The sequence below is a fragment of the Scyliorhinus canicula genome, chromosome 10, assembly GCF_902713615.1.
Source record: "Scyliorhinus canicula chromosome 10, sScyCan1.1, whole genome shotgun sequence".
NCBI classification, from domain to species: domain Eukaryota; kingdom Metazoa; phylum Chordata; class Chondrichthyes; order Carcharhiniformes; family Scyliorhinidae; genus Scyliorhinus; species Scyliorhinus canicula.
In genome coordinates, this window is record NC_052155.1 from 176,224,297 (window position 1) to 176,239,606 (window position 15,310).

At 40.2% G+C, this 15,310-nt stretch overlaps 1 protein-coding gene across 18 annotated transcripts in view; it reads left to right on the plus strand.

Moving 5' to 3' along the window:
- The first annotated feature begins 6,404 nt into the window (after positions 1-6,404).
- Positions 6,405-15,310, plus strand: part of LOC119972793 (protein MTSS 1-like) — a 183,470-nt gene continuing 174,564 nt past the window's right edge. For 8 of the 18 annotated variants that reach the window (XM_038810180.1, XM_038810181.1, XM_038810190.1 and 5 more), the window contains exon 1: positions 6,406-7,121. In XM_038810180.1, coding sequence (XP_038666108.1) covers positions 7,050-7,121 — 72 coding nt within the window. In that variant the 5' untranslated portion in view covers positions 6,406-7,049. Of the gene's footprint in view, positions 7,122-15,310 lie in introns of all 18 variants that reach the window. The other 10 variants (XM_038810182.1, XM_038810188.1, XM_038810184.1 and 7 more) reach the window with 3 other exon arrangements.

Here is a 15,310-nt window from a genome sequence, read left to right on the forward strand (position 1 = left end):
CTAAAGGGAGAGTAAAGAAATATTGTAGAATAATCCAACTTTTCATGTTTAATAATTTTTTTCTTGTTGTTAAAACTAATTGACTCAGCCTCCACATTTTATTTTTAAAAAGTTAAAGTTACAGTCTTTTGAGCCATCTAGTCTGGAATCTTCCCGTTCAGTTATATCAACTGGGGTCGTAACAAAGCAAACACACTTTTTCTACAATTAGCAAAAAAAGACACAAAATTAAATGAAGCGCATAAAGTAGAGTAAGGTAGTAATTATGTTACTGAAATAATAATGCATTTGAGTACATTGTTCAAATATCATCATGTCAATTTCAAAATTTGAGTTTAGTTTACAAAATGTATAAATAAAAAGCTGATACCATAATAAGTAACGTTAAAGTTGTCAGATTGTTGTAAAAACCCAACTAGTTTGTTCATCCCCTGTAGGTAAGGAAACCTCCCACCCTCATCCAATTTGGCTTGTTTGATTCCAGGCCTACATCAGTTGATCTGTTTTCTGAAGTGGCTGACCAAACTAGCTAACTGTATCAAATGTCTCCCAGAAATATTTGCCAGTGGCAACCTCATCTCAAAAATGAATTTTAAAGAGTGAACAAGATTTTCACCCAGAGCCTAGAGATGGAATATAAACAATTTTCTTTGCTATCATTTTCTTCCTTCAGGTGGACAAACAATATTGTTTTACTCAGATTGAAATTGCCAAAGTATAGAACCACTTTTAAATGTGATTCAGTACTATAAATGAAATTTTAGAAGAGCAGCGCCGATCTAGCGGCACAACAGATGTATCATAGTCCATTCTATGTATTAACAGCACCATCTTCACATTAGTCTTGTTTCTTTACTTAATTTGAGTGTTGGATTTAACCAACTTCCTGGCACCACTCTCATCATTGACCACCCACTTTGAAAAGAAGTACTTCCTGACCCCAGCCCTAAATCAGCTCTTTACAATCGTAGTCTGAAAATTCTTGTCCTGCTATTCTATTTGAAAGTATTGTTTTGAGTTTGCTTTAGATATCTGATTACAATGCTCTGTTGGCTGATGTTTTCAATTGATAAATGTTTTCCAGCCATTATGTTTTGCACACCATGTGGATGTCCAATTTGCCTCTTTTTATTCCTATCTACATTTCACATTTTTCCTGATGTGCATGCCGTAACTTTAAAAAAATATTTTCAATAAACCTTTTGTCATGAATTTACTGTGTTTAATTCCTGTCTCAATATAACATAAAAGATAAATGCAATGAATAAGAAGCAAAAAAAGAGCAGCAAGTCTGATTTGATGTGTAATGGAGAAATCAGTAATGAGGAAAGGTTAAAGGCAGAGTTATACAATATGTGGTAAGATTACATAATAATAATAATCTTTATTTGTGTCACAAGTAGTCTTACATTAACACTACAATGAAGTTACTGTGAAAAGCCCCTAGTCGCCACAGTACGGTGCTGTTCGGGTACACGGAGTGAGAATTCAGAATGTCCAATTCACCTAACAAGCACGTCTTTCGGGACTTGTGGGAGGAAACCAGAGCACCTGGAGGAAACCCACGCAGGCATGGGGAGAACGTGCAGACTCCACACAGATAGTGACCCAAGCCAGGAATCAAACGTGGGACCCTGCCGCTGTGAAGCAACCGTGCTAACCACTGTTACCACTGCTTAAAATTAAGACAGCGGGAAGAGACGGAGAGTTAAATTGCCGAAAGAGATCTTTAAAATTCAGCTGAATGCCACAATTGGAAAATTAGGTTTCTACAATGATGAGTTTCAATGGGCTTGAGTAGCCTTTACTAACTTATTATGGTCACAAAAAGCAAACACTCAACTACAGAATTATTCATTTTTACTTCTGCATGCAGGAGTATAATGCATACAATTTTAAGAAACCTAATTTTCTGAGATTGTGTTCACAAACTTCTGCCACAGTACCATGGCTTCAAGAAATAGCTTCCTAATAGGCTGTTGAAGAATGAACCAGAGAAAATCCCTGATCAAAATAGCAGCAGTCGCTAAGAGTGTTGTATTAAAATACCATCAGCAAGCTGATCTGAGTCTCCCAGATATACAAACGCAAATAGAATTATGTAGATGTCAAGCTTCTGTGCAGAGTCAAGACAGCTGAATAAGTATTAGGATTCCAAACGTGAACTATACAGATACTGTGATGCAAGGACACATGGTATAGGCCTGAGTTGGAAGAAACTTAATAGAGACTGACATGGTTGAATTGAGAAAATCAGAGAATGGCAGAGGGGTACTAAATGCACTATATAAATGTAAATTAGTGTTGTTGCCATCTATTCTCCATTTGGTATTTTTCCACAGGAGGTTATTTGAGATTGAGAAACACACAGGCACAATCTCATTGTACCCTGTATCGCACAACACGACATATTGCATTGTCATCCAGATACTTTGGGAGAAAGTGTTGGCAAGTGTATGCATACGTAGATATGAAAGAGGTCAGTGAACTGCAGTATAACAATCTGACCAAAGGCTTCATAAACTGCAATTAGGCCACCTAAACCCTTTATTTGTAGTGTTGATGAAAGATCATTAGCCTGAAAATGTGTCTGTTAATCTCTCCAAGAGGTGTTGCTTTATCAGCTGAGTGTTTTCATTGTTCTATGTTTTGTTTGATTTCCAACATCCACAGTATCTTGCTTTTGCAAAGTCTACATTACTTGTTTAAATTCATGGAGGCAAGTCAATTTTTGTACACAATGATACACACGCATTCTTTTATTTGTTTCAAGAAGTTAGCCCTTCCTCTTGTAGAAGAAGTTGACTATTTTCCGTGAGTACAATATCATAGCCACTTGTCTCCATCCTCGCCAAGTATCCATTAGTTAAACACTGATGGTGAGCTTTGACAGACCAGTTGACTGACTGTAGAGATTGATGCGCTCTCAACCAATGTTTAGACTTTCAGCTATGATTGTTTGATAGCAATTAAGAGAAGGAATCCTGGACAATTTAATCTCCCTATCCCAAGGTCATTGAGGCCAAATGTAATAAGCCAACTGATCCCTCAACCCAAAGTAGCTCCATTCAGGCTGAGCATGGGCCATATGCTCAGCTGCTCACAGGATAATCTTACTGATCCATCCATTGGACTTCAAAAGAATTTATTTTAGTTTAGTTGAAATTATGAACTTTAGAACACAGTTATCAGACTAAAAGGTATATTGAATCTAGGATTGAGGGCTTACGGTATTGCCATTTAAAATTCTGAACTACATGATAAAAACTTCCTGTTTTGAACAGAATATATGCAAAAGTGACATTTCCTATGAATTTTCATTCAACAATAATTAATGATACTGCAAATCCTCTTACTAAATTAGATGTTCAGATCTTTTGTCATAAATAAATTCATATAAATCTTGTATAATAGACTTGATGATAGCCTTTAACCCAGGTCAACACTTTCATATTTCAAACAGCAAAAGGAACCTTTCTCTAAAACAGGGGACATTAATTGACTTATTTTACCCTAAAGAATATACATTTATGTTCACACACAATAATGGATAATCAAATAAGTAATAATGAAGCCACTAAATGTATCTGAAGCACTAATGTAATCATGTGGTACCAGATGACATTTGTAAACCAGTTGTGAGCTTTCCTCCACAGTATTTACGGTCACCTGAACCCCTCCATTGGATTATTGTCTCGTAATTCATTTAGAGGCAACCATTACAGGCTGTGCAACACTATCACATTGTAATGGAATTAAATGAAAGAGGAGTAATTCTTTCCCATTTACAATATATAAACTCTGCTATTTTATTAACTTGCTTCCTTTGAGTGTGGCCTGTTTTCATTGCCTGGTAGGATAATTTAATACAAACAATATGCAGGTGAAACTATAGGGCTATCTATCAATAGACAGTTGTTTTTCTTTCTCTATCTGACTGGGTGAGCAATTATTTAATAATAATAATAATCTTTATAGTGGTTGGGGCGTGTTTACACTTAGGGAGAATTCAGAATGTCCAAATTACCTAACAGCGCGTCTTTCTGGACTTGAGAGGGGAAACCGGAGCACCCGGAAGAAACCCACGCAGACACAAGGAGAACGTACAGACTCCACACAGACAGTGACCCAAGCCGGGAATCGAACCTGGGACCCTGGCACTGTGCAGCGACAGTGCTAACCACTGTGCTACCCTCAATTGTTTTGTTCTGCTTTCCAGTCATTCATGTACAGATATTTAAATATTTATTTACACATATAAAAAAAATCTACCACTATTAAGATTATTTAAAAATGCCCATTTTTAAAATATAAATTTAGAGTACCCAATTCTTTTTTCCAATTAAGGGGCAATTTAGCATGGCCAATTCACCTACCTTGCACATCGTTTTGGGTTGTGGCAGTGAGACCCATGCAGACCAGGGGAGAATGTGCAAATTCCAAACAGACAGTGACCCAGGGCTGGGATTGAACCCAAGCCCTTGGGGTCATGAGGCAGCAGTGCTAACCACTGTGCCACCATGCTGCCCCCATATAAATGCATATTTAATACAGTACACATGCAAAGGATGCATAAAATATATGTAATCGGAGCAGAAGTAGGCCATTCGGCTTTTCAAGCCTGCTCAGCCAGATAATGGTCTCTGGGGCCTCACGGTAGCATGGTGGTTAGCATCAATGCTTCACAGCTCCAGGGTCCCAGGTTCGAGTCCCGGCTGGGTCACTGTCTGTGTGGAGTCTGCACGTCCTCCCCGTGTGTGCGTGGGTTTCCTCCGGGTGCTCCGGTTTCCTCCCACAGTCCAAAGATGTGCGGGTTAGGTGGATTGGCCATGCTAAATTGCCCGTAGTGTAAGGTTAATGGGTTAAGGGTATACGGGTTATGTGGGTTTAAGTAGGGTGATCATTGTTCGGCACAACATCGAGGGCTGAAGGGCCTGTTCTGTGCTGTACTGTTCTATATAATGGTTGATCTGTTTGTGTTTCAAGTTCCACGTTCCCATCAACCTCCAATAACAAAGAACAATACAGCCCTTCATCCCCCCAAGCCCGTACCAGTCATGATACCAACCATTGCCAAAACCCTCAACATTTCCTTGTGCCATATCCCTCTATATCCAAAACCCAAGATTCCCTTGCCAAACAAGAACCTATCTACCTCCGCCTTAAAAATATTAATCGCCTTTCGAGTTCTAAAGCCACACAACTCTCAGAGGAAACATTTCTCCTCATCTCTGTCCGATAAGGGCAACCCCAATTTTAAAAACAGTACCCTGTGTTTGTTTCACCCACAAGAGGAACATTCTTTCCAAGTCCACCTCGCCAAGACCATTTATAGACCATTTATTATATCTTATATACATCAATCAAGTCACTCCTCACTCTTCTGGACTCGTGGAAAACAGCCCAACCTGTCCTCAAAAGGCAACCCAATCGTTCCAGGTACCAATCTAGCAAATCTCTGAACTGCCTCCCATGCATTTACATATCTCCCAAGGAGACCAAAACTGCACACAGTATTTGAGATGTGGTCTCATCAATGCCCTTTATAACAGAAGCACAGCATCCTTACTTTTATGTTCACTTCCTCTTCTAGTGGAAGATAGCATTTTATTACCTTTATTACGTCTACACCTGCATACTAACCTTTTTATGACTCGTGCACTAGAACACCTAGATCCATCTGCACCTCGGAATACTATATCTGTTCTGTTTAAGTAACCCTTTCCTCCTGCCAAAGTGAACCACTTCACATTTTCCCACATTATGTTCCATCTGCCAGATTTCTGCCCCCTCACCTCATCTATCGATACCCTCCTCCAAACTCCTTACGTCTTCTTCCTAACATACTTTGTGTCATCTGCAAACTGACCTACCCTGCCTTCGCCCCCCCCTCATCCAAATCACTGACACAAATTGTAGGCAGGTGAAGCGAACAGCATAAAGGCTCGGCAAACACAAAGAAGGTGAAAATAATAGAACACGGTGCCTGGGTTAAATTAAATTCGGATTGGGGGGGGGGGGGGGGGGTAAAGAGGTCCCCGAGGAGAATAAACATCGTAGTTGCACACAATGCTGCAAATCCTGTGTCATTCAACATATATATATATATATATATAGCCACTCGATAGCAAAAAGCGTCAAGCTTACTCGTTGAGGAAGAAGGCCGGGGGGGGGAAGCAGACAACCTTTTGCAGGGCTCGGGAGCCCGTCGGCTTCCTCAACGGTTTTTAACGGACAGCCCCCCCCCCCCAACCTCGCGCGCGTGCGTGCAGGCGGGGCTTCACCGGCACGCGCACCAAACCGCCGGCCCTCCGGGGGAGGGAAAACTGAGCCATTGACGTCACCTAGGTGCCGCGCGCTGCCCGAGAGCGCGTGCGCGTGGCTAGCCCGCCCCCCCGAGCCCCCCCCGAGCCCCCGATCGTCGTTCCATCCAGCCGAGGCCGGTCGCGGTGGCTGTTGCTTTCACTTCCCTTCCCTGTGCTGTGAGAGCCGCTTTCATTTTCTTTCTCCCCACCCCGGGTCGGAGGGTGTTTTCTTTTGTTCATCGGTGCACTCAGCAAGAAAGCAAGCACTCTGTCCACGCCCCCCCCCCCCCCCCCCTCCTCCTCCCGGTGTGTTTTCCGCCCCCCTTTTTTTCCCCTCTTCGCAACCTGCCGCATAATGTCGACATGATCCGTGAGGAGAACAATGGCAATTCTCGGCATTGCGAAAAGAGCAGCAGCTCTCACTCACTCACTCCGGCGATAAACACTGACTGCAGACAATAGTAGCGCGTATTTTTTATTGTTTTGCAATCGTCTCCCAACAAACACCTTTTCGCAGCATTGATCCCCCTTCACCGCCACTTTTCTCTTCCTCAGAAGGAAAGGCTTTTTATTTATTTATTTTTGCTCAGGAGGACGGGCGCAACTGTTGGGTGGACTGTGAGGGAATTGTTTCGCTCTCCCCTCCCTCCCCTCTCTCACTCGGAGCGCAGAGTGTGAAGGTATTTTCATCCTTTGGTTTGTGGACGCCAGGCTTTTTTTTGTGTGTGTGTTTTATTCGGAAAAATGGAGGCTGTTATAGAGAAGGAATGCAGTGCGCTTGGAGGACTCTTCCAGACCATCATCGGCGACATGAAGGTTGGTGGCTTAAAAGTATTAATTATCCCCCTGATCATTGCATGGAATAGATTAAGCAAGGAGTTCGCGCGTTTGCACTTGTTTGCTGTTGCCACCCACAAGGAAGGGGGATTTGTGACAGTGGCCAGAATGTACACAAAGTTAATTGTCGAACATTATTAGGGCGATGGGGACGGCGGTTTGTCCTTTTTCCCTTGTAGGTTTCCGAGGAAAATATATACATTGACTGGATTAAAAACTAAAATGCACAAGTGTGCCCCTGAATTCGTGGTGTTTCTGGTCGCAAATATTTTTCAACAAAAACTGTTTGGAAGGCTATAATAACCAGTTTGGAAACTGCACCTGTCAAGTTTCTAATAATATAAATATACGCTACTGGTTTTTCTTGGTACAGTTGGAATTTTGCACACTACATGTACATAGGCAGTTCCATGATTCACGATCCCCCCCCCCTTCAAATGTTAAGGTTGTAATCCGCACTGGGAGCTGTTTTCATTTTTAGCGAACGTATAAACCGCTTTTCTGCAAACGAATCTATCTTGGTGTTCGAGTTTGATTGAAGCATGTGAAATTATTTCTGCCGAACTGACTTGGGAATTTTCATTTATTTAGTATTGACGTTCAGAAGCTCGGTACTTGGACTTGAATCGAATAAGCATTTTACCGAGATGAACAGTGGATTTGGCACATTTTCAGTTTACCTCCTAGTCCTCAAATAAAAACCTGTTTAACTTCAAGTGGTTATGCAGCGTTCTTGCCCAGTTGATTTTAAACAGGTTGTATGTTTTTAAAAATGTGTTTACCAAATGAATTTTTTTGCAAAATCTATTTCAACAATTTGTCATCTTGTGACACTGCTCGCCAGGGCATGCTTTAAGCGATTATAATTTTTAACCCAATTATTTTGTCACTCGATTTGTACTCCTATAATTTTCCCATTGACATTGTGTATGCTGGTGTCCCTGTAAAAGGATAATGTTAATTCCTGTCAAAGTGTGCCATTAGGCACTAAATTTATGTAGATTTTATTGTGACTGGGTTATGTGATTTTTTTTTCCCTGAAAGGAGGTGTATTTTCTTTGGGCGTAAAATCTTATGAATAGTGCAAATTCATTTGCTGCCTTTTCCAGTGATGAACTAGATTCAAATCCAGTGCAATATAATTCTTATGCGAACTGGAAATTGGATAATTTATTTTTTCAGATTTTTTTTTTGCATTTCCCTTTCTTGAAGCTATTGACTATTGTTGGGTTACAAAGGCGTTGATTGCAATGCCCTTTTGAGCCTTTTGAAGGCAACTCAAGCAAATCCAGTTTTGGGAGGGTCGAGTGGCAGGAGTATGTGGATGTGTGGGTGACTAATTTTCTCCTCAATGAGCAAGGAGTGCTTGAGGCCAATTGTATCACTCCTACTTAAACCCTGGTTGAAATCGGCTAATAACACCGTGTGTGTTGAATCTGGAACCGTGTCTATATGGCCCAGCTACATGGCATATTTAGTGTTTGAGACATTGGAGAGTTTGTATCTGTAATGTAAAGCAAATTCCCAAGTCCATTTTGGTTTGGAAAGAAAACGTTTTTTTGTTGCTAATTTGCTGCCTGCCTCCTCACTTGAAGGTGGTTACTTCTGGTGGGGTACAGATCCAGAACACAAGAAATAGGAACATGAGTAGACACAAATGGCCTATCGAGCCTGTCCTGCTGTTCAATATGATCATGGCTGATCTTGAGCTTCAACTACATTTTCCCACTTACTCCTCAATCCCTTAATTTACTGTGAGACAAAAAATGTGTTCCAACCTTAAATGATGGAGAAAACAACCCTCTGGCATTCTTCAATTTTTCATGCACCACTCTAGACCTTCAGTGCTAACTATTTCATCAAGCAAGACATTGCAACTGATCCAAACCCTGTTTTCACCTGACATGTATTTTCTTGGAGAAATCACTTGAGAAGTGGAAACCTTGATGGATTTGACATCCTCTTGATCAGGAATGTTGAAACTAATGTGGACAGCACGGTGGCACAGTGGTTAGCATTGTTGCCTCGCAGCGCTAGAACCTGGGTTCAGTTCCGACTTTGGGTCACTGTCTGTATGGAGTTTGCATGTTCTCCCCATGCCTGTGTAGGTATTCTCCAGATGCTCCTGTTTCTTCCCAGTCTTTGAGGGTCAGACATGATGGGCCGAATGGCCCCCTTCTGCACTGCAGGAATTCTAATTCTAATGGTAGCATTTCTGTAATCACACCCCACCTAATCCCTAACTGAGAATGTTTAACTTTGCACGATCTGTAAATTGCATATTAAGTCATCTGGCCACTATTTTGACAATTTAAACTTCGTGCAAATTGAATTGCCCTGGGTACAGATTTGTGAAGCATTTTTTTGGTTGACAAGGTTGATGGAAGGGTTTGAATAATTGAGTTCATTTGCACTGCTATAACACTTTCTTATGGGCAGATCAAGAAATACATCAATTTGTGTGGTATTTTCAGGTTGTCATGGAGCATCAACATGAAATTTCATAAAGTGGTGCAGTATGCATTTATGCCCACTGTCACCCACAGATTAAATTCCTTATCCCAGCAATACAGCTGCATATATGTTGTCCCTTGAATTTGAATGGAGGCATTTTATTCACTTCCTTGGTTGTGCTTATTAGATTTTGCGCAGTTAGTTTTGCATGATTGGGATGGAATCCTGGAATATGGGTTGCAGTTGCTGCCCTGGGTTAGACTGAACAATATGGGAATGTGGGGACCAAGGATGTTGAAATATGTAAACAGGTCAATGTGTGTCATGACAGTTTTTTTCTACTCGTCTCCAGATTGTCTATCAACAGTGAGGGCCATCTTGTTTCCAAGTTGCCTATAATATCAGTCCTGAATGATCAGATAGGAGGTATGAATCATCTCAGATGACTGCAGTCAAAATGTTTAAATTTTTCCCCCCAGCCACAGCATTCCCAAATTTTCAGAAGTTTATTTGTGTTGCAGGTGACAAGCTACAATCTGTATCCTGTTCCTCCTGGGCATTTTAAAATATTGCGCAAATATTTATTTAGCGTCTTACAGTAAAGCTGGCATTTTTTTGATTTGATGCAGTGGTTGTAGATGCATACCAGCACAAAAATGCCGATGTCTCAGGATACTAAAAAGCAAAATAAAGGTGGGAGATGCTTCCAGGAGCATGACTCGCATATCTTTTTCAATTTGCACAGAGTGGTACATCGATACAGCCTTAATCTGCATTAGCTTTTGATTAAAATGTAAGTATCTGTGCATGGGTGGTCTGGTAATGTGGTATATTGTTCTGTGAAATCACTACGTGGATTCACGTCTGAGAGCCTGAAAATTATCAGCAAGTGCTGAATAGGTATTAGGTGACAGCACAGCAAGGAAGCAAAATTGGAAGGCTGGAGTACTATCATTTACATATTTTCCAGTAATTAGCGATGTCTGCCCGTGTCAGAAATTTAGATTTTGTTATATTAAGTGTAGTTGGGGAAGTGAAAGATTAAGGCACGCTTAACTCAGCAAGGAACAGCTTGTTTTGGATTTGGTAATTTTGAAGCCTGACCTTTCATCTGTGTTTTTAAGTGAAACAGATTTAAATGGATGCAAAACCAATCCAGATTGAAGGCACAAAACCAAGACTGCAATTGTGTGTCATCCTGTATTTGTTGTAAGTTGATTGTGAAGGACTGTCATTCCATGATTTGCTAATAAGGAGAGCAGTGACCTCTAAAGTTGACCTGAATCTAATTGGATTTCGTTTGTAAAAAAAACTTTTGAGTTGCTAGTTCTTTCAAGCCAAATGGATGTCTCATTTAAGAATTATGGAGAAATTTGTAATTTAAGAAAATGGACTATAGCTTCAAACTATGCATACCTTTGATTTGTAGCATCCTCAATTTTCTTTAAGTTTCATGGAGTTTTTCTTGTTCAGTAAGTAATTTATTTTGAAAAATATATGCTGCTTTCTAAACAAATGTTTCTTTATGCTGCTGTGGGTAAACCATCAGTTGCCAACAGATGTGAAATGTATTGATTTAAAAATAATTTGCAAAGTTGCAGCAGTAATATTTGGCTAATTGTAGCAACTAATTAGCTTAACGTTTTGTTCAAAATGGTGCATTATTTCGAGGAGTTTCTTTTTGATACTTGAGTTTCACTTACAAATCTATTTAATTTCTCTTGAAGTTATAAATCATAGTGATTTGGGCATGATGTGTTTTGGGAGAATTTCCTCCCATCTTAAGCCCATGGGATGTGGTAGATTTTGTACTATCACTCTGGAATAGTGTTTTATGTGTCAATTTTATTTTGTTTTCTGCCATTTTAATTTAATTGCAGTTAATACAGAGTTCCACTTGCCAATTGGATAAATACTAGGTGAAAAAACTGATGTATATGGGGAAATAGCAAGCGAGTGGGACTAACTGACTAACAACATTTGCTCTTCGAAGGAGCGGCATACAATCCAGAGGCCAAATAATCCCCGATGCTTAGTTATTCTGTGATATATTATTCTTGAAATTCAGGTCAATTTGTTTGGCAAATTATTTGTTATGTACAGGCCACTAAACCAAAAGAAAGGCTGTTTTGACAGGTAACATGCATATATAATTTGCAAAGTAGAAACAAAGAAGTTGAACAGCTTCTCCCAGACTTGTGGAGCATTCTAAGCCTAAAACAGAATTAAATATGTCTGCAACAGACCAACACTGTGTCCTCTGACCTCCTAAGTCGTGTGTTTTGAATCCAACTTGGTTATTTGAACACCCTGTGGCTTTTTTGGATGTTAGACCATTTCAGAGTGAGATTGTTAAACTAAGCACAGTGGGTTGGTGAAAATTGTCAAAGTCTGGCTGCATTGAAGGGTCTCTAATTGACAGACCAGTGACTGATATACTGTTTTGATCCTCCCAGATGAGGTCCTACAATTAAAACATAGTACAAAGCTCTGTAAAAGAGCAGTAAGTCTAAACAACCAAAATTATTTGTTCTTCAATGTGATAATCTATTTCTGTTAGACTCATGAATAGTAAGAACATTCAAGTTTCAGTATTATTCAGAGTTGTTGCTAGGATTTCAGTAAAATGTTATGAACATGGTGTTTCCGTGCTCTGTCCATTGTGAAAACAGTGAAAAATAAAACTGTAGGATGTGCCCTGATAGCTTCGCTATGACTGCAGAGGGAAATCTAGCTAATTGCATGTTTCTTACTGATAGTAGTGGTTAGAATAATGTGAGGTGATTAATTTAGGGTATTTTGCAAGATAGAACATATTGGTTTAAGTGTTTTTATTCCCACCCCCCTCCCCTCGCACAGCACAGATATGATAATTCTGGTTGACAAATTTATTTTAAGAGTATATGGTCGTAAGAATAATTCCTCCTCGTGATTTTGGAAGATTAGTTCAATAATTCTTCACAAAACAGTCTATTTTTACTGTAATGAGACCAGGTTAATTAGTAATCTGATGATTAGGAATCCTTTGAGGAATAGTGATCAGATAGCATACAATTTCGCATTGAGTTTGATGTGACATACCAAAGTTTGAAACTAGAGTCAAAATTTAAAGCCCATTACATAGACATAAAGAGTGAGTTTAAGGTAGGTTAGGAAATTAGATTACAATTGGGACACAATTTAAATATTATTCATGGTTAACTAAATAAAAAGTTTAAGGGTAGTGTTCAATCAATACAGCACGGTAGCATTGTGGATAGCGCAATTGCTTCACAGCTCCAGGGTCCCAGGTTCGATTCCGGCTGGGTCACTGTCTGTGCGGAGTCTGCCCATCCTCCCCGTGTGTGCGTGGGTTTCCTCCGGGTGCTCCGGTTTCCTCCCACAGTCCAAAGATGTGCTGGTTAGGTGGATTGGCCATGATAAATTACCCTTAATGCCCAAAATTGCCCTTAGTGTTGGGTGGGGTTACTGGGTTATGGGGATAGGGTGGAGGTGTTGACCTTGGGTAGGGTGCTCTTTCCAAGAGCCGTTGCAGACTCGATGGGCCGAATGGCCTCCTTCTGCACTGTAAATTCTATGATAAAAAGGGGAGAAATCCTATATTGTCACGGACATAGTTTGTTTTACTTTTGTTCATAATCAAGTTTTTTTTAATGTGAGGTGTATGTCTTCTCTTACCCCTCAGGGTGGCTTGTCCCAATTTAGATACATTCCAGCAGCAAGCTTTTGTGAATTTAAAAAGAAAGATAATTTTTGCAGCAGAGATGTTAACACATTGGGCGGGATTCTCTGGCTGCGTCCGCCCGGCGACTGGAGATTACAGGCACTGACCCAGTAGATTGGAAGGTAGCAAATATAAGAGTGTTATTCAAGAAAGAAGGGAGAGAAAAAACTGAACTACAGGCTAGTTAGCCTGATATTGGGGGAAAAGCTGGAATCTGCTATTAAGATCATGGTAACAGAGCACTAAAGTAAATATAAAAACAGGCAGTCAGCATGATGTTATGAAAGGGAAATTGTGTTTCACAAATCTATACGAGGTTTTAAGGATGCAAGTAGCTGGCTAGATTGAGGGGGGGGGGGGGGGGGGGCGGCGGCGGCGCATGTACTGGATTTGAATTTCCAAACAAAATTGATACTGTTGTGATGAAAGGTAGTTGCACAAGATAAAGATTTGTGATATGTTGGTCTTTATTAAGAGAGGGGTGGTGTACAAAAGTAAGGGAGTTTTGTTTCAATTGTAAAAAGCTTTGGTGAGACAACACTTGGTGTGTTGTGTTTAGTTTTGTCTTCCACAGCTGATGAAGAAAATACTTGCTTTGGAGGGAGTGCAATGTAGGTTTGCTAGATTGATTCCTGAGATGAGAAAGTCTCCTATGAGGAAGGTTTGAGTCAATTTGGCTTATACTTTCTGCAGTCTAGAAGAATGAAAAATGAGCTCAGTGAAATACACAATATTCTGAGGGGGCTTGTCAGGTGTAAAGATAAAGTCGCCATAGCCCCAGATGACCATAGGTGGCTTTCCCCTTTGAGGGTGAGAGCTGACAGGTGGTGATTTAACCTGAGGATCACCACACCTCAGGTGAGATGCAAGGTTGAGAAGACGGGCCTTCAGGGGGTACGGGAACTGAACCCATTTGCTGACCCACTGAGCTATATTGCTGAGAGACTGTTTCCCCTGATTGGGGAGTCTAGAACTAGGACAGAGATGAAAAATTTCTTCACTTGGGAGGGTTGTAAATCTTTGGAATTTTCTGCCCCTGTGGGCTATAGAGGGCATTCAAGGCTGAGGTTGAGAGAATTTTTGACTGAGGAGATTGCAGGGAAGAGGGTTAGTGTGGGAAAGTGGAGTTAAGAAGCAATCATGATCTTATTGAAAAGTGAAGCTTGCTTATTGGCAGTTTGGCTGCCACTCCTCAAGTTCTTTACAAATATAAGAAAGTAATACCCTTAAATAAAGGCGATTTAGAGAATGCAGGAATATGCAATGGATCTTAATACAGCCAGTTTTTAAGTGATGTTGAGTAGAGGCCAAATGGTTCCTCCTTGCTGATGTAGATAAGGAAAGAAAAATTATGAATGAATTACTGCTGGAAAATTCCTTGATATCCCTACCTAATAAATATCTGTTGATCTCCCTAAGATCAATCTCTAGCATTATATTATATCCACAACAAGTTCACTGCTTCAAAGGAGAACACAGATTTATTGGCAGCATCTTTGTTGCTGTGGAAACTGGTGCTAGGATACCAGTAAGATTTTTATGCTGTCTTTGTGCTTTAATATGGTGAAAAATAATGGTTTGAATTTAGGTCCGAGTGTTGTTTCCGTGCCATTTTTAGATAAGTTTACACTGCTACCTTTTTGAACTGTTGTGCTTTAATTTAGTATCAAATGAGTATTTGAGTTCTGCTTAAATCGGGTGTCAAGAATTAAGTATAATTGTGAGCTTGTAAGCCAAACCCCAACAAAATGCGCCATCTCAAATAAATCTTGCATGTTTTATCCATTATACAATGGCTTTGCTAACACACAAAATTAAAGCAAACATTGACAATGAATGTTATTAATCCTTAGTGTAGCAACAAATGCACTACAACATCAATGATGAATTCTGATCAGCTGCTACCTGATCACATCACAGAAGGAGGCATGTTTTATGGTGATTTGTGCTTCTCGTATACCTCCTATCTGCCATTCACCTACTGACAGTT